This window comes from Protopterus annectens, chromosome 5.part0 (genome assembly GCF_019279795.1).
Source record: "Protopterus annectens isolate FY-2018-M chromosome 5.part0, PAN1.0, whole genome shotgun sequence".
NCBI classification, from domain to species: domain Eukaryota; kingdom Metazoa; phylum Chordata; order Ceratodontiformes; family Protopteridae; genus Protopterus; species Protopterus annectens.
The window spans coordinates 1,799,016,453-1,799,043,596 of NC_056735.1; the positions used below are offsets into that span (position 1 = coordinate 1,799,016,453).

At 36.7% G+C, this 27,144-nt stretch overlaps 1 protein-coding gene across 1 annotated transcript in view; it reads left to right on the forward strand.

The window, feature by feature from the left end:
* The window catches only part of FGF9 (fibroblast growth factor 9), an 86,460-nt gene extending 59,703 nt beyond the window's left edge, over positions 1–26,757 (forward strand). The window contains exon 3 of the mRNA XM_044071593.1: positions 25,572–26,757. Within this exon, the coding sequence (XP_043927528.1) occupies positions 25,572–25,817 (246 nt within the window). The 3' untranslated portion in view covers positions 25,818–26,757. The remainder of the gene's footprint in view (positions 1–25,571) is intronic.
* The last annotated feature ends 387 nt before the right edge of the window (positions 26,758–27,144 follow it).

Below are 27,144 nucleotides of genomic sequence, written 5' to 3' on the forward strand. Positions count from 1 at the left end.
AACATTTTAAGTGCTGCTTGTTTACTACAAGAAACAAAGCTGGAGTTCAATGGTTTACATACGCTCCTTCATCAGCAGTGTCAGTGGTGCAACAGGTAGCACACTCCCCTTTGGTGCAGAAGTCTGTAGGTTCTATTCCCACACTAAGAAGAATGATTGTTGACCCTGCTGTGTCCCCAAATGGGGTGCTGCACTCCAGGTGAGATATTAAACCCAGGCCCCATCTGCTTGAGTTGGTGGTGGCACAGATGGATGTAAAAGATCCCACTGCCACTATCAAAAATGCTGTGGTAGTATAAATACCACCTCAAGTCTCTCTAAAAAGAGGCCACTAGCCTAGTGGGGCTAACATGGTCAACGAAGAATAAGTAAAATAATAACCAGTAAAGTGCATAATTCATTCAGCCTTCTTTATGGTTGTGTTTTGTAATAATGTTATATTATTGCTGTTATGTGCAGTAGTAGTAGACATTATTTGTGATATATTTATTTTAACTGTTTAAAAGTTGCATTTTAAACATACAGACCCAGTAGTGCATGAGCTAGTTAATCAATGTGGCAATAGACAAAGCCAAATTATTTGCCCCCCCCCCCATAAACAAAGTTACTGTAGTCTAAAACGTAGTCCTGGAATTCTGAATTGCTATTTTACAGTGACTAATTTCTGCTAATACTTTTTCACCTGTGCTGACCTAGGCATTGAGATATCCTTTTGAAATGTTACTACGGTAACCAAACACCCAGATATCTCATAGTGACTATTCGATTCAAAGCTTTGTTGAATGTTGCTTAACGTGCATAAATAAGAAATAAGGATGGTAGAAAGATGCCATCTTGTATCACATCTTTTTTTCTAGGAAGTCGAAGGCTGTACATATATGGAGAACTACTGACTGATGATATGATTTTATCTGCTGTTACATGAAAATGTTATGCCTTTCAGTACTGTAGTGTGTGTACTTTTTTATGATACATGCAGTTTCTGTAAATGTACTGACAGGGGTTACTGGAACACACTTGGGGGGCATAGTAATATTGCTCAAGGTACATTATGGTGGTATAGTCACAGCAGCAGAATAACTTTTCAAACTAGTTGAACTTGCATGTGTTTAATGCATCTGATATGTACTCTTGGATGTGGTACAGTCAGCGTTATGACACAGAAGGATGAAGACCTGACTGTGACCCATGTGATTTGGATTCTACCTGTAACCTTTGCGCTGGAGGATCCAACAGCAGAATGAGAGAGGAATGATGAGACAATGTCTGCCCCCACTTGTGTAGGGATAGGGTGTGGAGATATACTATGGGTGTGCCCAGTTAATGAACTTTGATAATGAAAGCAGATCCATGACAGAAGCAACTTCTGGACTGTTAAATAGGTGGCCGGTAGTGGAATGCCATTACATACTTAGGGACACCTCCCTCATGGTGCCATTGGACATCCACTTGTCTAATATTACCCACCATGTTGTGGGAACCTTAAGGCTTGCAGCAAAAACCCAAATGGCCACAGTACATATGTCGTTGCATCTGTTCTCCACCCCCTACTTGTTGTAGTATCAGCAGCCCGGTGACAGAGGGTCTCTCTTAAATCATCGAACGCTTACAAAAGTGAACGCTGATTTATCGACCCCATGTAAGAGAAAGCTTACAATCCTGAACACTTAGAAGAATGATTTTTTTTCCCAGGGAAAAAAATCGTTGTTCCAAAAAGAAAAATAAAAACAAAATTTTAAAACATTACATAAAGTGAGGGGCTGTGCACCCCACACACCCCGTACTTAAATATGCCAACTTCGAGATCACACTACAGTGATGAAAACTGCAAAATAATGAAGGCAGCCAAGCGATTTCTTTCCCAGGGAAAGAATTTGCTTATATGCCATTTCAGTATTTTGCCGTTTCGTGCTTTCAAGTTCGATCAAGACGCATTCGAAAGAATGCGTCTTTGATCATATAATAGGGAACTGACAAAGAGGGCTTTTACTCTGGAAAGAGAAGAACTACCCAGTGAAGAGGCACATCTAGGGAATGCCACATAAATTGTGGCAGTCCTAGATGGAGAGAGAGAGAGAGGTGCATTCTGACATACAAGTGATATGAAAAAAAATTGGCTGGGCAATAATAGAAAAACCAAAAAAATACTCTTTAATCTGATGAGAAACAATGCCTTTCTGAAGACTGTAGATGTAGGGATATGACCTATGTCATAAAAAGAAAAAATAAAATAGAAAAAAAGTCCATGAAAGACAAAACATGAAAAAAACATTACATTTCTCTAAGTGTTCTTTTGAGGGAATGTGTGAATGCGTGTTTGTGTGCATGCATGTGTGCAAGTGGGAAAAAGTCCTGTTAAAGTAAATAAAGTGAGTGATGATATAAGGCAGAGACATTAGACAGCTGGAAGAAGGAAGAGTTTTTGAGACAAATCCGTCACAATCACTGCAGCAACTCAGCATAGAAGAGTATCTTGTGGCCTGTGTTCTTAATCTAGCATCTGCTATCATAGATTGTTATGTGTTTTGGAATGCTTATAGCCCAGGCTTACCTGTTGAGGGGAAACAACCATTTAGTATCTTCAAAAGGAACAGGATGATTGCGATGACCAAAATAATTGCTATCCATGTATGTAGTCAGTCTCTTCAAATGATCCATGGGCCCAGAGAGTCTGTTTTATCAAATGAGCTCCAATCAAAACATCTTTATATTTAACCTCTAGGTTTTGTGATAGTGGAGCTAATTATATTAGGTGTAAGTGATGGAGCTTCCTTCATGAGAGGCTTAGTGGGCTTGCCTTTCATGTAAATAACACTGCGGCTTAGTTCAGTTATGCAGGTATGACAAACCATGGGCCACTTAAAATCTATTTGATTGTATAACAAGATCTCTTCCTTACAGAAAGGCCCAGGGTTCAATATTAACTTTCAATCACTGTCTATATGGAAATTGCATAGTCCCCTTAACTCTCTGTGGGTTTTCTTTCAATTCTGCAGTTTCCTTCCACTTTTTAATAATACTAATTGGATACTCTAATATATATATATATATATATATATATATATATATATATATATATATATATATATATATATATATATAATTATTTTTTTTATTAACTTTTACCATTTTGACCAGGGTCTTGACTGAAAAGTGTCTGTGAACCATCTTATTTGCACAGTTTACAAATGAATGCAATTAAAAAATACAGGAGGTAAAAGATGTTTCAATTACCCAGGTGACCTATGATTGTTATAGCATTGTGGAAGGCATTGCATTTTAATAATGTTTTATAGACTGAGCACTTGTGCTGATTTAAAGTAGAGCAGGAAAATAAAAATACATGATCTTTTAGATTCTCATCCTGTGATAGTTATCTCAACAACTGATGCTTATTTGGCACTGAAATACTGTACCCATATTATTTGAACTAAGAACAGACCAGTGTAACTAGAAGGCCAAATAGAGAAAAAGAATGCAGTGTTATGCAGAGTGCACTTGTTACTTGGGGAGGAAAGAGTTTTTGACATGTCTATGGCTGCGGTCAGTCCACAACAGCTGTTAGAGCTAGATTTCATGAGCAGGACGTGGATACAGTAGGAAAGATGGCATTCTGACCGTAACATACCTGCACACTATACTTCCTGAGGAAAGGTCAGCCTCCAGCGAGTCTGACCATATGAATGATGCTATCATCCTTCCATCCTGCCTTTGTCCTTTTGATGGCAGTTGTTCGCTATCTAGTAATCGCTTAGATCCACTGCAGCTCAACTGGCAGGAGTCTAAGTCCCCCATCTCAGAAACTCTTTATTTATAGGATCCAGGTATCTGACTAAATATGCAATATTCAGAAAATGCTTACTAAAAAGGTATAAAATAAATTCCCCAAAAACAGACTGAGACTTCATGCAGGGTAAATTGAGGTATTAAAGCTATAAAACAGTTCCAGTCCAAATGCTGTCCACCTGAAATTCATAGTTAGACCATCAGGATCTTACTTTTTGTGTAGACATGTGATATGGGGTTTTGTCTGGCACTTTAGGTCATTGATAAAACTGCATTGTATCAGATAAACACCATCTAACTTCAAGAGATAAACACAATGCTGAAGAAGGCAAAAAGATGAATGGATGTTGTCTAAAAGTGCATTTCCCTTATATGGGATCATTGAATTTGATCAATGTGAAATAATTAGATTTTCATTTTTTTTGTTGTCAGTGACAAATGAAAATTGTCACTTCATGTGGGACATAATTCAAAAAATGTAAGGGTATTTGGTCTGCAGCTATCTAGTCAAAACTGCATGGATTAGTTGGAAGCTGTACAAGATTGTGTCTAGATCTAGGGATGTCATTGTCCCCCTTTACTCAGACCCTCATTCGGCCATCATTGAATATCATGCCCTTCTTGGCATTATCTGCCTAGATACATGCAACAACTGGAATACCAACAGAGATACCTTACTAAAAGAATACAAGGCCTAAACAGCATGTCCTACATGAACTGACTCAAAGCCCTATCACCATACTCTGTATCCTACAGACTACTAAGAGTTGACCAGTGTTTGGCATACAGGGCATCCTCCAACCCATTACTGATGGATTTAGTGCACATCAGAAAGTCAAATGGCATCAGAAATACTCAATCTATGGATCTAAACCTATTCTGCAACATCAATAGAACAGTTTGGAGGCACAGGTATATTTTGCAGAGGGTACCGCTGCTATGGAACAGATTCCCCATCCAGATAAAATAAAGTTTAACCCTGTCTATTTCAAGCACATCTTAGATCTATGGATGAAAAACAGAACATTTAACCCAAGACTGCTGTCTGTACTGCTAATAGACAGATGCAACTCCTAAATGCTTTATCCAATGCATGGGTTCCCTCAAATTATCTATGGTATGTTCCCAGTTATTCTCTTTAGAGGTAATATATAATTATCAAGCATGGGATGGGTAAGGCCAGACTATAACCAAATGGGATAGGTTATTTTGAGTACAAAAAGGGAAATTCACTAGGCTTAAAAATTGCCCGCAAGGGCAGGTGGCCTAGTACTTTCCTGTGACCCTGTAAGAGAGTAATAATGCTAATACGGTTTTGTATTAAATGTACTGAACTGTAGCTGTTGGCATAGGAACCTACAATTCTAAAAGCACTGTCTTCATTTACATGTTAATTAAGGTTTATATGGATGCTGAGTTTGACATACTAGATTGTATTTTATAAGGTGCTGCAACGTGTCTTGTCTAAATTTCCTTTAGTCTGTTTAAATGTGACATATAATTGTCTGCCTGTTTACCATCATAATCAAGTTGCCCAAGTAAAATTGTAAACTGCAAGCTTAATGGGAGTAACCCAGTAGACAAAACATAATAAAGAAATACATTACTGGGTACAAGGTCTACACCTGTGTTGTTGCATTATAATCTGTATATTTATTTATTAATAAAGCTTTATAAGGATGCTGAGGTTGGCATACTGTTTTTTTTCTTCTTTAAGTATGTTACTTTATGTCATTGGGTACAAAGTCTACAGCTGGGTGGTTACATTTTACTGTATACTAAACAATATTGGAGGCCAGTTTTATAAAAAAAAACAAAAACAAAAATAAACAAACAAAACCTTATGTAAATGCTACACATTGGAAAGCTGTGTTTGTGAAGCCCTAGTTAGCAACTGCACTGACAAAATATGAGCTTTTGGTATTAGTGAGTAGCTAGGCAGTTTAGAATGTCATATAAATACAAAACACAGTTAAAGTTGACATTTGTGTCATCATAGAAGTTTTCTGTGGCTTAAATCAGTAATCATAATCCTGTCCACTTACACTTGTTTAACAATTATACCATTCTTGGAGAAAAAAGAATACATCTTCCAGGACTTAGTAAAATCTAGCTAGTAGAGGTTTCCATCCTCAAGAGTCTTCAAAATGAATCAGTATTTCACTGCTTACATTTTACAGTCATTGATTATTAATATTCTCTGTTTTTTGATGCCAGGGCCTTCCTAACCTAAATATTTAATGACCTAGTCAAACATCCGGCACACTATTAGAAATTTTGATGTTACCTTAAAACGTTTTTTTGACACTCGACCCTGGCTTTGCACTAGTGCTGTGATATAGTAACTGATGTACATAATCTGTAAATGAGTTTATCTTATGCACAAATCAAAAGCAATTTGCTAAATAGTATGACCATAAATCACTTTAAACTGTATTCCCAGTCTTTTGAGTTTATAAAGTTTCAGCTGTGTTCTGTAAAGTGATAACAGATGTATGCAAAAACAGCCAGTCATAGCTTCAATTTCATTTTATTTAGCATGACAATTAAGTCTTTAGTTAATGTAATGTCCTAATTTTTTGCATCTGTTGGGGGGGGGGGGGTTGTACATGTATAAGATATTTATGATATGCTTACTATTACTATTCATGTGACAATGGATAGTTACAATGAGGTATTGGCTTTATTTGTCAATCTGTCCAAGGCCTTTGATTTGTTTGACCTCATCTGAGTGTTGGACATTATGTTTGACCTCATCTGAGTGTTGGACATTATGTTGTATGTCGAACATTATTTTTCAATTTAAGTGATTTAAAAGTTGTTTGCTGGCAGATCTTTATGGCTTGATTTAAAGTGTAAGTCAAAGATACGTTTTTTGTCCTTTAGTGTCCCATAAGACTTAATTCTGGGGTCTCGTATTTTTAATTTCTTTATGCATGGCTTATCAGATGTTTAGCAGCTGATGTCCAGATTCAGGACTGTTTAACCTTACATGATATGAGTCTTAATTTTCATAAGGTATCACTACTTAACTTTGGCCCACATGACAGGTAGTCAAATTGGACAGCCTTTGCAGTGTGATTATTTGGGCCTGATGGATGACAGCAGTGTAGTGTTCAATTCTATACGTTGTAGTTTACTAAAATTGGCTTATATACAACATTCTGTGCTGTACTTTGTCATGTCAGAAGACTGCTGTGTTAGTCTCTTTCATCTTTCATTTAACCTAATTATTTCTATTGCTGTAGCAGATCTTAAGTTACTTAAAAAAAGATCATGCCGTTTTATAATATAGATCTAGTTCCTCTCTTTCCAGTCATCCTTTTAGTTCCATCATAAAAGTGAGAGTTTGCCTCTAATTATTTGTCAAACTATGAAGCATATTTTCCTTTAAAGTATATCATGGTTTATTTCCAAAGTCTGCGTTGTATTGTTTTGAGCACTCTAGAGGCATGATGATGCTGGGCTCAATGCGTTGTCTTTCACTGCCTTCACTGCCATTATACCACAAATCACTGACAAAGAAATCACCCATATTTAGGGACTCAAAAGCATTTCTTAACTTGTCTTTGAACTATTGGTCCATTTGTCAATTAATGGTGGTATTGTAAACATTTGGTCATGTGCTTGTTCGCACTGCATACATTTTAAAGCGTGTGCCACCATTCTGTGAGCGTTGCTGAACTCACAGAGCACTAACACCATAACCAGTCACAGTAGCTCAGTCCGATTTACACACACAAAAAATGAAATACCAGAAATCCGCAAACCAAACAAAACACAGTATACTTATGTAAATCAAATTGTTAGAAATTAAATTTAACAAAATTAAAATATTAAAATATACAAACTGCAAACTTCCAGTAAGCATACGGCATTGGAGTTGTGATAAATAATTATGTTGCCAGTGAAAAAATAGCTATTCTGTATGTGATTAATGTAACTGCACACTCGTAATCCTGCCTTACCAAGTTGCTGACTTTCACCATTTCAAACACAGATGATGGACTGCAAAACACACTGAAATGCTAAAACCCAGATCACCACTGATCACAAAGAGAAGCATATGAGTTCTACTAATCAAATAAACTAACCTAAAAGTCACACACCCACACACACACACACACACACACACACACACACACACACACACACACACACACACACACACACACACACACACACACACACACATACACACAAACACATACATACACACACACACACACACACACACACACACACACACACACACACACACACACACACACACACACACACACACACATGGCAGAAGAATTCCCTAATCTGCATGGAGCATGATTGCTGGCATGCCACACCTCTACCTCAGTGCCACTTTTCTTGCCTTGTAGATGACATTCAACAACCCATTATCCAGATCATTTGTGTTATTGTTTTAATTTGTCCTAACAACCCAACAAGTTATACACATTTTGTGACCAGCTCAACAGCAGATTGGCTGTTTTTCTATCACCTTTACTGGTGGCTGGTTCAGCAATAAGCTTCCATTGTATGAAGTTTACCCAGCAGTTACATACAGAGTGTCTGAGAGACCTGATCTTCCTTTTTTCTGGGTGGGCATTGGTATCTCTTACCACCAAGCATGATGGCAGGTAGAAATTGCAGAACAGCAAGTAGGATTCACTTTAAATTTATCATACAGAAGAACATCTCTGCATAGTATGCTGACATCATTGCAAGGATTATATGTTTTTTGGTGGTTCTGATGTTATTGAAAGTCAAAGATAGTACTTTTTATGTGGCCAGATGGAAGCAATCATAATATACTTCAATGAAGCTAAGTGACACATCCCTTTTGCTTTGATATTCTTAGTTACACCCTTACTGTGAATAGCTTTGTGAAGTATATATTTTTTAGAAAGCATAGTATGTATTCTTAGACTATGATGGGAGTTTGGCACCTTTTTTAATTCTTTTATAGTTCTGTTTCAGAATGTCTTAAGTGTTCTTATTAGTTAAAAGAGCCTTGCAACCTAGGTTGTACTTTTGATTTGTGTTATCATGTATTTAAAATACCCAGTTTGTTAAATAAGTATATAAGAGTTTGTTAATTTCAACAAGCAGGCCACAGTTAACTTTCTAACAACATGTAGTCTTGTTACCCATGCAGTTAATGTAACAGTAACAATGTCTGACCTGGTGGTATTGGTGTGCAATAACCTCTTTGAAGCTCGATGAACTATGATAGTGCAGGTGGGGTTGGGGGACTCATGACTAGAGAATGCGTTGACTTCTCAGGCCACCCAGTTTAGGAACTGCATTTGATAAAAAATGACAGCGCCGCTGTAACAAGTGAATATAAATGTATTTCATAGGTTAAGGAACTGCCTTTTATTTTTACTTATTTGTTACTGAGAAGGAAATATATACCTTTACTGGCGGGAATAAAATGCATATACTGAAAACATGATCAATAGTTTACTTGTGGCTATAAATGGGTAATTTATCAAAGCAAGTAATAGAGTAATTTTATGTGTCCATGAAGTAAGCTCTGCAAACTGATATAAAAGATAACTAAAGATGTGTAAACATGAATAGCATCTTCTTAGTTGATGTTTTGACAAAGGTTGCTCAAAAGCATCATCTGTTCACTAAAATATGACTGTATGAAGTACCTGTTGTTTCTTCCCCATTTATTCGTTGCAAGTAGGGAATGCAGTGCTGAATAGAACAGGATCTGGATGCTGTCACACTGCAACCAAAACTTGTAGCAGTAAAACACAATATATTTATCTATTAAAATAAGTATAGAAGAAATGTTGTCATCATTTTGCAAATACAGAGTTAATACGGGTCTACTTTACGTGGTTGACTTTCCACAAAGTCAACTTTCATATGGCCGAGACCATATGATCGATTTTCGGAAAGCCGACCATGTAAAATAAACACAAAAAACACAACGAACACTTACCTTAAAATGGTTAGCGGGGGGGAAAGCCCCTCCTGCGCCCCCCCACACCCCCTGTAACTTAAATACACCAACTCCGAGATTGCACTACAGTGCAGAAGAGGGAAATTTTCCCATTCCACACTGTACGGAGATAGCAGTTCCCCATGGTCTACTTTTCAAAAGTCGATCATATAGTCTTGGCCATATGAATTTCGACTTAGTGAAAAGTCGATCATGTGAAGGGGACCCGTTAATGGGTCTACTTTACATGGTCGACTACATACTTTTTGTATTTACTATAGTAGGTGAAGATAGTTTCACTTTTAAAATGTACCAGCCGAGATGGCAGATCTTTATTTCTTTTCACTGGTTTTATCCAAAGAACAGGATTTCAGTAATTCCATAATTTGAGGACTCACTATATGCAGGAAGAGAGGAATATTCGTATTTTGGAATTCAGTGACATAGCTGAAATTGCAGGAGTCATTTATTCTAATATTTTGCCTAAGTTTTTGTTGAAAAAAATTGTAAAAAAAAAATGAAAAAGTGTTGGAATATATATATAGTAAAAATAAATTTCTAATTTTTAGGTAGAAGAGGTTCTTGTTTCTAAACTTGAAATGGATTAATGTTGTGAAGACTTTATGATGAAAAGCAAATGGCAGCTGACATGTCTAAAGCTTTGAACTGGCATTAGAACAGCTGTTAGACTGGGTATAGATCAGTCCTGTATCTGCTTTAACAGCATTTTCTTCTTCAAGCCATATAGCTTGTCGCATTAATATGGACATGATGCCACTATCCATATATTTCCAGGTCTAGGTAAATCTAGTGTTACATATTAGCAGGATTAACATATTGCTGCAGAAGAGGCTTATTTATCAAGGATTTATATATCTGTATCTGTGTCTATATCTATTTAGCTATAACGGAATTATATAAAAGTCACTGAGTTACTGCCTGCAGCATTGATGATCCTAGAAATCTTAATGAAATGCATTTCAGTGAACCACACCAGTCAAGCCCCACCAGAACCACCCACATACCCAGCTAATTGTTTATATATCAACTCAGAGATTACACAGCAGCAAGGGAAGAACATGTTCCCATTCCCCTCTGTAGCATAGACTCATGTTGGTGCAATCGCTCAGCTGTTAAGTGGATAAAACATACGTTAAGTATGTTTGTGTGTGTGTCTATTATTTGTACTTGATGAAAAACATTTTTTCTGATCTCTATCCATAAAAGGAAAGAAAAGAAAAATTGTCAAACTCCACAGAACTGAAAACAATATGAATTGCAGAAAACATTTGAAGGGATCAAGCCCCTTGAATCCCCCACAGTTCTCTATCTCTAAATGTACTGACTAGTGGGGAAAGAACAATTTTCATAACCTCTCATGGTTTAGAAAGTTGCAGTAGACCATACAGAACAACTGAACAAACAAAGAACCACTGGAATGTAATAGCCAGTTCCTGTTTTGATGATTGAATCCTTCGTCCATATAATTATATCCGCACATATTTTATTTTATTTTTATTTATGTTTTTTTAACTGTATTGCCCAGCTGAGTTGAGGTCCATTTTCCATGGAGGGTCTGGAATTAAAGCTTTCAAAATATCGATTACAAATTTGAGTTGCGTATTACACATGTATAAAATGACAAGGTGGTACACTTATGATAAAACAGACAAAAGCATAAAAGAATAGCAATATGTAAATGTTAAAAAATTAGGTTACTGTATACTGGCATATATTTGTTCAAAGTGTGGCCCAGGGAGAACAAAAGTAATGCAAATTTTTGTGGAATTAGCTCATTTTCTACAACCGCAGTCATAAAGCTTAGGTGCAACCAGATTTTAGACCTCATATACAAACTTAAGTTGTGTGGAATTTTTTTTTGCCATAGCCAGTTAATACAAGATGAAATATAGTGGAAGGTCAAACTTATAACTGATATCAAGGGGTCTATATAAATTCATCGAATGGCTATTCAGAGAATAGCCATTTGTTAAACACCTATTTATCGAAGCTGCTGTTCGGCAAACAGCGGATTTTTACTAGGGCAAACAAGCAGTTGTCCAACTGAGTGACTGCAAAAAAAAAAAAAAAATACATAAAATTTAAAACCTGCGAAGGTGGGGGGCTATGCCCACCACACCTCTCAATGTGGGGGCTGCGCACCCTGACCATCTGACTAAATATAACAACTCCAAGATCACACTACAGTGGGGAAAAGGGCACATTCCAGATGTTGGCCAACCACTGGTTTGCCCTAGAGAAAATCTGCCATTCGCTGAAGAGTAGCTTTGATAAATAAGGTGTTCAACGAATGGGTATTCTCTGACAAGCTATTTGACGAACTGATATAGACCTGTCTCACCTTAGTTAGGATTCTCCTGCAACTGCTTAAAAAAAAAAAAAAAAAAAAAAGGCCATGAGTCAGCTGGCAGAGTACGGAGAGGTAGGATGCTGTTCACATGCCGAACTCTTTTGCGAATAATAGTTTCGGACCATGAAATGACCAATCATTTGAGACATAGTTTGGTACCAAGTCCAAGAACCAGACATGATATGTGGTAATGAATGCTTTCTTTAAAGACTGTTGACTTATGGCTTCTGATGTAAGGATGTAGGGATAAAGTTGATGAATTTCAACAGAACTGAGGGAGAAAAATAAGCTACATTTCTTTGGGTTCGAGTCATTATAAATGTTGGAATACTAAGTTATTAGTTTCTGAGTAGGTTGTTATACAAGAATATCTCAATAAAGATCTCTCCATTCTTCACTGGCATGCAGGACTCTGAGAAGCTATATGCTGCTTGACCTAGGTCCTGCAGCAATATAGAGTTTGATTCCCACAGCTTCTGTCTGCCTTGTTGTGATTCTTCTAGTTAATGTCATTTAACTAGACACTGCTTGCAGGTCACCCATGAAAATGTCAGTATATCCAATGGACCTACCTAGTTAATAAATGCATCATTGTTGTTGTTGTCTTTCGGCTTTTCCTGGTTAGGGGTCGCCACAGCGGAACTCTGGTCCACTAATGATTGGCAGTAGACTTTCATGAACGCCAAGGTGCCAGCTCGACGTTCAACCTTCAACGAAGGCATGCCCATTTATGCATGTCTTTCAAATGCCCACCCAACCGCGGGGAGGACATGCAGACTCCACACAATAAGGCACTCCCCGCACTCCAGCCGAGAATCGAACGGGAGAACCTCTTGCTGTGAGGGAACAACGTTACTGCTGCACCACCGCAGATGTTTAACAAATGCATCAGGATGTGAAATCTCAAGAGCAGAATTAGGTATGTTTTGCTGTTTTTATTTTAAATAGTAACAAATGCATCATTACACTATTTAAAATAAAAACAGCAAAACATACCTAATTCTGCTCTTGAGATTTCACATCCTCTAAATTAGACTCAGATTCTGGGAATGGGATTCAAAATGTTGAAACTATTGTGATGACTTGCTATACTCCAGTTGGTGTTAGGGAAGTTTGTGCAATACTATTCAATATGTCATCTAGGTCCTTAACTGTTATTTAGATATTTTCCATTCAGAATCTTCCTCAGCATTGTCAACAAAGGTAAAGTCCTGCAAGAGAATGTGCCAGCAACAGTGAATTCAATAATCTCTTAGGATTTGGACAAATCAAAAAAAGATTATAATAGCAGAACAATGCAATCAATTAGCCAGCTACATCCTCCTCTATTACAGTGTTTCACAGTGAGACAGTTTGTTAAATAAGCCAGTTGTTCCTTCTATTCCAAAATGGATTTTTGTAACACTGTACAAGGCAATCTTACCTTCATAGTGGACATTTTATGGATTGGCACGAATTTTTAAATAAGTGCAAGCATTCTTTGTCCAGACCAGCAAGGACACCAGAGATATTAACTGTTTATCTGAATAACAGAGAACAAGTACATGGCAACATGTTAGACACAAATGTAACAGGAGTCATTAGAACTTAATGTGGAAGTCATACAGCCATCACTTTGCTTGTAGAGTGTCTCCTCAAACTCTGACAAAGACCTGTGTACAAGGGCCATCTTCACTGATTTCTTCCAAGCCTTTGGTCTTGTAGATCAGACAGTGATGGCTGCCTGAAAAGGGTGCAGCACACTAGTACTGAAATGCTTCACAAACTATCTACTAGGAAGAAAGCATATCATTGTATGGTAACATGAATTATCCGACTCGTGAGTGTAAGGATCCATTGTAGGGATCCTCCTAATTTCAGTTTATGCTAACAAGATGCATTTACACAATGAAGAATTAAGGCTATAATAGTGCATATATGACTGTACATTGAGTCCCTGTGCTGACACCCTGGATAATATGTTCTGTTGGTTGCACATTGGGTTAGACTCATTCATAGACTGTTATTACCAGCAGAAGGACCAGGTTCAGTATGAAGAAAATGAATTAATCTACTTTGGTAAGCTATCTCATGATGTTACAGTTATAGCCAGTCTAAATGATGTTAAGGGAAGAAATCCAAACAAGCAAGTGGAGATTAGGAAAGATTTAGTGACCATCACTAACCATGACCTTTTTTTTAAGAACATATCAACACAGTCATAAAGGAAACTAACTGCAAACCAAGTGCACTGTGTAAAATAAAATATCTTCTGATAACAAAATCCTGGCAGGTGCTAGCACAAACTGTACTGCTAGCAAAACTCATATATGATACTGTAGCTAAGAGAATATTAACAGGCATTCATCAGACAGTCTTGGTAGTGGCTGTAGCAGGATTCCCATGTTTATGGCCAGCCTTTCCTCCTCTACACACCACTCTGTTGTCTTAAACACAATCAGCTGGATGACTCAGAAACAGAATGCCGGATGAATCACAGGTGTTTTGACACAAAGAAATACATTAGACTTATTTTAATGAATTACTTTGTACAAACCAAATAGTGAACATAGATAATAGGTTCATAGGTTCGTAGATTAGTACTAGGCTAACTGCCCTTTTGAGTCATTTAAGCCTAGCCAATTACCCTATGTGAGAATCAAACCTTGTACCTTGTGTCTGTAAGGCAAACACCTTAACCATTACACCAACTTCCTATCTTATCAAAAGGTATTGCACACCCTAAAATTCAAACTCCAAAATTGGAAACAGTGCTTGTAGTCTGTTCCTACCAACACTTGGATTAAACTTAATCATTCTGTTAGAGTGTTAGTCAATTTGATGAATAAATTAATAAATAAATAGGGGAATTTTTGGAGTGTAGTATTCTCCAGTCTTGTTTATACTGCAGACATCTTCTAATGGAGAACTTATGGCCCTGCGAGGTACATTTTCAGTTTACACACGTTGTGAATTTCCCAATGGAACTGGAAGTAAGAGGATGGCACAAAAATAAAAACAGCTCTTAATATTGTACTAATTATTAATCAGTGCTAAAAGTGTATAAAGCTAAAATAGAAGTCGTAAGGTTTTTATGTAATAATTGAGTTAGATATCATTCATTTTAGTGGTGCTCTACAGAATAGAGATACCTGTTGTGCCAGTCAGGTCTAGATGCCTTCTGTCAGATGAATGGTTAACGTACCTCAGCTATGAACATACTTTCAAGCAGGTGGTTCCTCTTATACTACAAATGTAATGATGAAGAATACTAAAGTATTCTTTCAAAAGCTGCAGGGGATGCATAACAGTGAGCCTTGGGCATGTATGACATTAAGGCATTAGGAAGCCACAGAGTTTGCATGATAATAAAGATTTAGGATATGCCGGCGTGTGGCACTCATCCTCTTGGAAACTTTGAGGTGTGAATGACATTAAGACTTGAGAAACTCCAAAGTGTGTATGGCTGTTAAGGGTGTGCTGTCATTGTGGGTATGATATTGACTTTTTGGAGGCTCCAGTGCATGTAGGAAGCCTTAAGAAGTACTAGAGTATGTGTGACAGCAAAGCTTTATGGAAACTTCAGGAGTTTGTATGATGGTGAGATTTTAGGTGGCTCCAATGTGTGTAGGACTGCAGCCTATAGGAGGTTCAAGGAGTGTGTGTGCAGAATCACACCACTCTGCTGAAGGAACTTTCAGTGAGTGCCAAAACCATGAAAATAACTCTCTGCAAGCTAACTTATGTGGATCTCAAACTGACTTTTTGTTGGGGGCAAGCTCTCCTGCACCCTTCAAATAGGGGGGAGGGGTGACTTCCCATACCCAAGACTTATATACATCAATTCCACAGTCACACAAAAATGAAGTAAAGGGTAAAGTTCATTTGCACCGATCAATGCTTTGACACTCATTCAGAGTGCGTGAACAACATACAGGCTGTTATACATAATAGCAAGTGCTTAAGACACTCCCAGTTATGTATTAATATGAGGTTTTAAAACAAACAGGGATGTGTGTGCCAGGGAGGCTTTAGGAAGCTTTAAAGTTTGTGAACCCTTATGAAGCTACTGTATGTGTTACACAATGAGGCTTTAGGAAGCTCCAGTGTGTATATAACAATATGGCTTTATGATGTGTGTGTGTGTGTGTGTGTGTGTGTGTGTGTGTGTGTGTGTGTGTGTGTGTGTGTGTGTGTGTGTGTGTGTGTGTGTGTGTGTGTGTGTGTGTGTGTGTGTGTGTGAGAGAGAGAGAGACAGTGAGGCCTTAGGAAAATCCTAGACAGTGAGGTGATCAAAAAATATTTGACCAGCAAAACCAAGCTGTTGCCTCTCCTACATTATATGCTGCTTATTCTTTTATTTTTTTATCTTTAGTCTCTTTTTATATCCTCTCACAGATCTCAAATAATATGAATATTTCTGGGGGCAGTATAATCCTAAATATTTTTTATTTCTCTACACTATAGCTTTTGTTTATTTTGTAGAAACTGAAGTGGGTGGCAATATATAGTTATATTTCTTCTTATATGAATAACCATAGACTAATCTCTATCTCATTTCTTTCCTGTTTTTATTGTTCTTCTCTCTACAAATTCAAGCAATCACACATAAAATAACACTATATTGTGAATATAAGAGACTAAGGAATCCTGTAAAATTGTAATTAAACATGAAAAAAAAAAAAAAATTTAATTTGCAGACATTTTTTCATGATAATGTAGCAATGTGATATAAGACATATAAAATTGTATGCATGCCGCTGAGTGGAATACTTAGAGACTAGTTAATACAGCAAGTGCCTGGGTTCACAGGCAGAGTGAAACTGACAAAGCTGAACTGCAAAATAAGGACCTGCAGCATTTTTTCAACACTTCCACTGTAGAGGAGGTGATCTTCTCTGATCACTTGAAAGGTGGTCACTAATGCTGACCTCGTCCTCATTGAAAGCTGAATGTTGCTCATGCTGCTGACTGTCTCCTACATACTCTTGGCACTAAACTGCTTAAATGGAGTGAGCTGGGTCTCAGGACTGTTGAAAAAAGCTACCTGCTTGACTATTTAATGATCGGAGATCACAAGTCATTTTCAGTCCTGGCGGCAGCCATGCTGATCTCCTACAGCATGTCCCAGACCTAGGAAAGGCTTTCTGTAGCATCACCTGTGCTGGTTCAACTGATTTGTTGTGAAATTCCTTTTTTAATGGGGATAATTTGTTGATGATTTGAGTATGTGCCACAAGTTATGAGTTACAGCAAACAAGGCATCCCTCTTTACTCAGAATGACACCATTGACAGTTAACAAATGACACACATATGCACTAAGCATAGTGCATCTGCACTACTGAGCCTTCTGGGTCAGAAAACAAGAGAAGTGATGCATTTTGCACATGTAACTGGATACAAGATACTAAAAAATAATTGATGGTGCTGCAACGTATGAGAATCAGGTCAATTTCCTCACACCATTGCATGCAGCATCAGAAGGATTTTTCTGGATGTAGGGCAACAGATGGGGCCTTGTATCCTGCTGTGAGAATCCAGTCCATGTAGCTCAGAATAGATCTGTTAGTGTTATTGCAATATGTTTTGACTGACAAGGTTTCATAATTTTCATGCCTCGTTTATACAGTAGCATGTCAAGGTTGTTCAGCATAACTTAAAGCACGGTGCGCAGGATAAACTCAGAGAGGGGTATGCAGCACTGGTTATTCTGAGCAAAGAAACAGGACAAGAGTGCTATTTAGTTACACTGACATAAGGTCCTTCGAAAATATGTCTGCTCCTTTTTCATTTGTTATTTCTTTTACTGCAGCCTGATGAAAGGTTGTCAAACACAAATTCCTAATAGTCTTGTTGACTGAGATAATTTAATAACATTTTGAGCTATACTCTGTAAAGCAGCTACATATATGATTAATAATGTAGTTTGGAGGTGCTGATACGGCTGTTACTGTTGAAAATGCTTCCATGACTGAAAGCATTACTCTTAACTAAGTAAAAAAAGAATCAATGTGAATGCATTGTAGATTACCAATGCTGTACAGAATTATTTATCTGTAAATATCAGAAGCCTTCCTGATGTACACATTTTTTAGAAATGTTCTTTTAAAATGCATCTTTAAATCCATTAGTTTCAAATGCTTCTAGGTCTAGTATTAACATATTTTCCCTTTAATTACATTATATCCCCTTATTTAATTTTTTAATTATCCTGGTTTTAGTGATTTGTCTTCATTTTAGTAATATAGTTCCAATTTTTATGTAACTATTGCAACAATTGTCAATAATATTTTATATATTGGCAAACACTCCTGTCAGCTTCATGTTATCCAGCTTGATTAACAGATATTAAATAAACTAATTAATTAAGAAAGATGTGATCTTGTGTTATTGTGCAAGAATAGTGCTTAAGACAGTCAAAATTATTTGAAATTTGAATGTTCACAGTAGCATTTTTTTACATGCAAGGTACTCTTAGGAACAAAGCAAACACAACTAAATGGAGATCAAATGTATGTATGTACAACACATATAGTGTAAGTATTTCTTAATATTTACTGGCTTTAAAAGAGCATAAGCCACTGTCAGGGAGACCTCTATTTTTAACAAGAACTATTTCTGCATTCTGTGAGTCACATGATCCAATTCCCTACAGAGTACTGGGAAACATAATTTGAATTAGCTTCATGACAGCCTGTGATAGTGCCTGAAGTACAGCAGAGAGAAGATGACCTGTGTTTCTTAGCTATGCTGAGAAGCCCAAGCTTTTTTCTGATAAAGAATCACATCAGCTTATTTATGGCAAGAATGCTGACATGTGAATGCTTCACTGACTATTCAGTAATTACTAGATTAGTCCCATAACGTACAGCAGATGGGGGAAGGTTGTATTTTTACTTTACATATTATTTTTATTATAACGTTAACATTTGGCAGAGTATATGGAATTCAGTTATGTTTTGTGAAAGTACGTGCCTATATCTATACAAACACTTAACCCACAAACACAAGCATGCAGGTACATAGACAAACACATATATACAAAATACCTGTGAGAATACCTTCTGAAACATTGTGCACATGTAAAATAACTATTACCCACAGTAAGACAAGGCTCACAGTAGGAAACCCAGAGGTGCTGTATTCATTCACATATTTCAAAGGAGTAGCCAATGAATGATCTGTATAAAGCCAGGTCAAAGACAAACTATCCAGTGGATGATTTGCATTTAGCTAGCGCTGGGTGTCATAAGAAATAGCATGCATAGCTTTTGCCATCTGTGCAGAAGAGCTGCATTTATTCCATGAACTGTGTTTCAAAGAGCCAAACAAACCAATTAGCTCTTTTCTAGAAATGTCAACTAATCATTTCAGCTAATAGATGTAATGGAGTACACTACAGGCTTATGAAAATATCAGTACTGTTTTCTCCTTGTGACATTTGACCTTGGACATTCATTCATGAGTTTGAAGGGTCAGATTATCCTCAAATGAAATATTATTGGCCTTTTTGTGAGTTAATTTGTATGAAAACATATATTAATATGACAGAATGAAATGCTAGGTAGATAGAGATGGATATATTACATTGTTACTAAAAATCATTTGACTGTTTACAACAAGGTTGGCATACTGGTTCATCCATTGTAGATATTTTATATGAATCATAAATTGCATTCTGATGTATCTGCGAAAGGATGCTGGAGTTATGACAGAGTGTAGGCCAGTAAAAATGATACACGCTGTACTGAGAAATTATCCCATGAAGTCTACCTTTATTAATTTTTCTGAAATTTACTAAGCAGTGCTATAGCACTCATTGCCCATCTGAAGTGTCACATTAGCTTGTAAAATGGTTAATTTTTCAGAACACTTGGCATTACTACAGTAGGATGAAATGAAGCTCACTATTAATCTAGCAGATAGCATATAGTATATAGGGTTGCCACGTTTTCAAATGGCCAGAGTGGGACATTTTCGGGACAAACATCGGATTTTACAGGCCGACACATACCCACTGTCAGTACAAAGGATAGAACTTAACTTTTTTGTCTAAATAATAGCTTATTCTTCTAGCATTTTAGTTGCTTACTCTGTTTCTTATAACATTTAGGTATTTCAGATACAGAATAACTGTTTTATGCAGCTATTACATACAATATAGGACATAATTATGTCCTACAATCTCAGGACATTTGCCATTTTTAATATTTTTTGTCAGGACACAACTGCCCAAAGATGGACTGTCCCTCGCAAAGTGGGACAGGTGGTAACCCTAATAGTATACCATTAACTTCAGTGCATTATGCAGGATTTATCAATGTGGAATTTAATGCTCTCTATCCACAAAGTACAGAACCTTTAGCAGTAAAAATGTACACAGTTTTTTCTTTCCTGTTGTGCTGCTATTTGGGTTAACTATGCTTTGTACAGTATCGATGCCTTAGAGTGGAAATTTCATATGTAAGTGAATACCATTTTAGACCAGCATTCACAAACTCCAGCATCCAGAATTTTCGAGCTTGCCATCTGTGTTTTGCCACACTTCCAAAGCATTGTGTGAGCATCCCATCACAGTTGTTACAAAGCTGATAGCACGACTGTTAACATGGTGCACGGATGTAGGCCCAGAGGACAGCAAACTCAGCATTACCTCCACCTTTCCTCCATTTTCCAACCAGTGAATACAAAGTTTATTCAGAAATTCCTCACAAAATTAAAACGTCATAATATTTCCAGCAGAGATGGTCAGACACCTAACTTCATACATGTGCTTGGTGAAAACATAGCTAAATCAATACAACTTTTGACTAATGAAAGCCTGAGAGAAAACAAAATTGCCAATGCCAGGAAGGAAAGCCGAGCAGTCCTTATTCACAAAAGTGAACAAGATTCTGTAGGAAACTACACAAGTTTCCTTCCTTAGCCTGTTGGCAACATTCTATGAACAAGGAGTCCTCTAGCAGTTGTTTAACTTGTCAGCTCATTTTTTTTTTTGAATTCTTTCACACATCTAGCATGGGTTCAGGGCAGACCACAGAAGTGAAAATGTTGCAGGCTTGTGTATAATACTGTCTACAGCCAGGATACATGGGTCTAATCACTGCAGATATCATTAAAGTGAGAATTCAGCTAGATTTAATTAAACACCACTTACTTAAAAGAAAAGCCAATGTTTCAAGTGAGATCCTAGCATTGTGGGGATAAGGACATTTTCATTTGTTCCCCAAATTAGTATATTTAGAGGTGTGGGAGTATCAGTACTACAGGGGGCTTGTCCCCATAAAATGTTTTTTGTTCTGAATGCTCTGTAATCCCATGGACCACAAAGCATCAGTGCCATTTTATGGACTCCAGGAAACTTTTATATAGTCAACACAACCAGCTGTCCTTTTAAAAAGGCTGTCAGTTAATGGTTTCAGTGGATGGATACACCTGTTATTCACATTTCCAAAGGACAGTGCACAGAGACCAGTGGGCAGTTAGCTGTATAAACTACAAACTGTGTGACAGAGTTCCATCAGGCTCTATTTTGAGGTACTCGTATAAACAAAATACAGTGTAATATGAGTAGTACTTATCTTTTAATATGGGGAAATGACTCGTCTGTGGCTTTCTATTACATCACTTTGCAAGAGTGTTTGGAAAATATTCAGGGATATTTAGATTTTGGTTAGTGAAAACAGGGCTCCTTCTAATTCTTACAAAACGTGAGTTACTCTTGCTGTGTAACAAAACACTCTGAGATGATAGAGGTTCTCTCATCCTGATTAGAACTGTTTCTAGAAGGATATACTCCACACGAATTTTACATAGATCAGAACATAGTATTCCTGAAAGAAATTCAAGTACTCACTAGAAAGATAAAAAATATTTGAAGTACTATAGAGTTTAAGGATGTAATTCTTCTGCAAGAGGAATCATTTTCACTGGTCCTAATCAAGGAGGACTTGACAGTCAGTCTCATGCTACAGAAATAGCTGCTAGGTACACAGATGAGATACTCTTCAGGTCCCATTGCAGTTCCAAATAATCTGAAAGGCTGTTATTATGTAACTCTCATTTATCCATTCAGATTGCTTTCACTATTAAATTTCTTCATAAATGATGGTGTGGCTAACTAAACAAAGGGTATCCATGATACATCCCAGCTAAGGAGCTTACATCTTTTATTAATCATCAGCTATCTATTCGTGGCAATAATGTGTTGATGTGATATCGAATTCCATAATGAGATTACTCATCTTGGAACGTACTTCTCTCTACAATCCATTTTCAGATATCACCTGTTAAATCAACTCACTTGAAACACTGTATCATATTTTCAGAGACTTCTGTCACTTAGATTATATCGCTGTTACCACCAAAAAGAATTGCCGAAACTTTATCATGCAGGTGTTTCTTACTTAACCTAAATCCAGCTACTGACCATTCGGTACTATTTTCATATAACTTCCATTTTGTCGCAAGTTATGTTTTCACTACTCCTTTTCACACATACACTTTTTGTTACATCTGACATTCCATGCCCACGCATCAGCTCACGATTTCCGCTAATTCTGTCTACTGTTTAACAGTCACACTTTCATCCTTTTATTTTTGTCTGTAAACCCCATATGTGATCCCTTATACACAAAAATGTGTTTTGCTGCATTTGATGTCCCTCTACCACATTACCTGTATAGATTCTATGACAATTATAAAACAACATTTTTTCCTCATAATTGTAGCAAGGTTCTGCTCTATGATGATAAAATGTTAGAATGTATTTTGTAAATGTTTTGAAGACCACAGTACACATTTTAAATGTAAACTATCTATTGAGGAAATAAATCTGGAAACTTGATGCGTCACTGTTATCGATGATCATAAATATGTTTATCTGTCTACTATATTTGTATTATTTATTCACTGATGTACCCTTTGTTGACTGGGTTAGTCCCATTAGTTTTATAACTTATTTTGTAGGAAGACCTAAGGATCATTAGTCAACTTGCTAATAATTCAGTAATGAAGGATAGTGTCCTTTCTGTAGTTCATCTAAATGCCAAAAATAAACTGTCTTGCATATGTAACTTTATAAAAAGCATTTTTTTTATTAAAAAACATTTTTTTCTTTATTTTTTTTTCTTTAAATAGCAACATTAGCTTGTCACATTCTAACAACTTCTCCAGTTCACCCCACTCAACATAAATTGGACTTGCTTACTGAATGAAAGTAAATACTGTCTCAGCCTATGAAGAGACATAGGGATAGCTGCTAGTATTTTATCAGCAGCAGATTCAATACCTCCCAGCTTTGTTGTTCCCCAGCAACACCATGCTGACAGCTGAATAACTTACTTTGTTGTCACAATTTGATGATGCCTCATCACCATCATATGTGGTTATCATGAAGGATGGCTCCTGTTGTACTGTTTGGTCTTAAACTTAAATTAGAAGTGGTGTAAAAGAACAGATAATATGTTGGAAACACATCAGGCATTTAACTTCTATAGAAAACCTATAGGCATTTCCCTATTGCTTAAAAATCACAGCTTAGAAACATATTATATTGATGTATCTGTAGCAATGTTTTACAACAATATTTTCAGAATATTAAACGATTAGTTACTCATGCTCTTAGCATGATCTCCTACAAGCTAAGCAGCAGTTATGTGATGGCTTGTTCATAGAGGTTCATAGTTCATAGATTAGTACTAGGCTAACTGCCCGTATGGGCCATTTTAAGCCTAACCAATTACCCCATGTGAGAATCAAACCCTGTACCATGTGTCTGCAAGGTAAATACCTTCACAGTTATGCAAACCTCCTAACACTTGTAGAAATATTAGGCCCAAAAGCATATTACTTAACATACATCATTCTTTGAAGTGTACTGTATACTAACACCTCAGCACTAGCAGTTGTATTGCACATTCACTGCTATTAAACTAGAAATGTAACCATTACATGTTGCTATGTCACAGTTACCTGTAAACTTGATGGGCACGTCAGTTGTTTATTTAATTCATAGAGTAGTGTAGTATGGGAGACACAGTTCTACAAAATCACTGGCTCCTTCTTTTCCTAAAAATAACATATAGTCCATATTTTGGTTTTCTGGTTGGTGCTTGAGATTAGTTAGTAAGGTTGTAAGTGCCTGAACAAACTGGTGAATATCACCTTGCATTGTAGATTGAAGTCTGGTTTCTTAGGTGCAGTGGAATCAGGATAGCTGTTTGTGTGACACTGTTATTTGTATCTCCTTTCCTCACTGTTGTATGATTGTATAGATGCTATATAAGTCATGAGAGAGTGGGGAACGTAGCATGTACATGGAGGTACAGGCTCCCCTCCTGCAAAAATGTTGCATTCAGTGTTTGAGGTTAGATTTTTAGGAAAAAGGAGTCTCAATCACTTGTGATTGATCAATGACTCTTCAGATGAGCTGGTGTCATTAATTTATAGGAGAAACCTTATTTTAATTGTTTTAAGTATCATAATGAGTATAATGTTATGTAGCTTTATTAAAGCTTTTAAGCCTGCCCTGGTTTTGGTAGGTGGACTTCCTGAAATCTGAGAAATGCAGCAGCTCGGTAAAGTTATAAAAAGGCATAAGAAATGTTTAGACTGATATTCTGCCTCTTCTTGTATCCTGAGGGCTTTAACTTTTCAGTGATGTTTACCTTAAACTCATTACAGCCTGGTGACACCTCCAGGTGTTTCTGCAGTTACATCCTACTGACGCCTTGAGGTATCAAATGTTGCTTGTTTATATTTCATTAAGAATTCCAAACACATGCTACTTACAGAATATTAAAAGATTTAATCTTAAAGCTTACTCAATGGCAAACACAACTGTATTGATATTTGATCTCTGTCCAGTGCAGGTAAAGATAAGGTAGTTGTTCATATATTTATATTGCCATAAATTTAATATTTTTCTAAATATGTCAGCAACCAAGTAGCATAGATAGAATTGCTTGGCATCATATAAAAGCTCTCAGCTCGGTGAACAAAATGTTGCTGACAGTTTGTGTGTAACTTGAGTGGTTGCTGAGATATTGTAAGTTGTTTATAAAATATTACAAACTTAATAGTTACTCTGTTTACTGTGACTTGCAAAACCATTTATCCAGATTTGTAAATAAAAACACACAGATACAACATTTCTGAATGTTCAAGCTCTGCTGCTTGTTGTGGTTGTTGTTTTTACCTCAAAATCCTTGTGTACATAATCGAAAGTAACAAGCACTTGCTGTCACATTGCACTCTTTTGTACCTGAAAGAAAACAAATCGTAGTGTTTTTATCGTGTTAGTATATACAGAAAACAAATATTGCTTTTCAAAAAAGTTCAACAAAATAGACAGCATACTTCTTGACACACAATTTATTTATTTCCATGTTAGTTACATTTAATCTTGCAGAAACCAATGTGAATTCATGACATTTTAAAATATGTAAGTCATTCATTGTTTTTTTTTTCTTTCTTTGCAGGACAAGCTTTCTGAAGAGTGTGTTTTCAGAGAACAGTTTGAAGAAAACTGGTATAATACTTATTCATCAAATCTGTATAAACATTTTGATACAGGGAGACGATACTATGTAGCATTAAATAAGGATGGGACACCAAGAGAAGGGAGTCGGACTAAACGGCACCAGAAGTTTACACATTTTTTACCACGCCCAGTGGACCCAGACAAAGTACCTGAACTATACAAGGATATTTTAAGCCAAAGTTGACAAAGATAGTACTCGTGTCTGAGCCCTTAAAACATAACCACTATAATGGTTTCATGCAGTGGGTTCCTATTGATTAGCTGTACCATCACATCAGCTCCACTGTTGCCAAACTTTCTCGCATGCATAATGTCTGATGGAAGCCTGGATGGGAAATGCTGATTTTTCTTCTGCACTTGTGGTGTGTCCTCTTGGAGAAAAGCTTCTGACAGCACCCACTTGCTTGATTTTGTTAAAAAGAATGGAGAGAAAGAGAGGGAAAAAGAGAGAGGGAGAGAGAGAAAGAGGGGAAGAGATAGAGAGAGAGGAAGTAGAAGCAAACGCTAAGAGAATAAAGCCTGATGCATGCTGGGAGATGGACATGCTTTCAGTTTTTGATCAGTTCTACTTCATCATGTATCAGCATTGCTGCCATATTTTGATTCATCTGGATTTTTGGCTGGTGGCCTGCTCAAGCCTACAGTGTATAACAAAGGCATGGAAGATGCAGTCTTATATAAAAAGCGAACATTTGAGTTACTTGCTCTGTGGGTACTGTCCATGGAATTATAAGCAAAGAACTTAGTAAAAGATGTTAAATTAATTTATAGAAATTCCAAAGGCAACATTATATTTATTTTATATATTTATTTATTATATAGAGTTTATTTTTAATGAAATATGTACAGGCCAGATAGGCACTTTGGAAAGCTTTAGGCTCTGCAAGCATTACATGGCTAAGGCCGCTATGAACCTGTGGTAAATTGATGCAATTAAATATAAAGGTCCTTGGATACAAAAAGTTCTAGTGACCCTAATGTATCAAAGGTGACAATCTATTCTGTGCCCATATTACTGTAAAAGTGTATACACCCCTCATGACTCTTGAGTATTCACTTTTCAGACTGCTTGTTTCATAGCTTCCCCCTGAGGATTAAAGATAAAGCTGGGTCTTCAACTTTTACTTTTGTGTCTTTAATATTTTATTTGTCATAGTTCAGTCTATTACTGCTTGGATTCATATGCTGGATATATTATTTTAACAGGTAATGTTATTTACACAAAATCTTCATTTTCAGTTCTGAAGTTATTGCCACATTCCAAGCCTTACAGAAAATATTTCCATTTATTTGCTATGTTACTCTTATACAATACCTTGACATGGAACAGATTCATACTCACAGCAGTAGTATTATACAACAAAACATGTGATTTAGTTTGTGCTGCTTTGATAATGCAAAATGTTGCTCCAGTCTCTGGACCTCCTAGGTCTCTGGAACTTGTAGATCTGCTGTGGTATTGTATTTTAAAAGTAACTGGTTTATTTTGTGTGCTAGAAAATTTATACTGG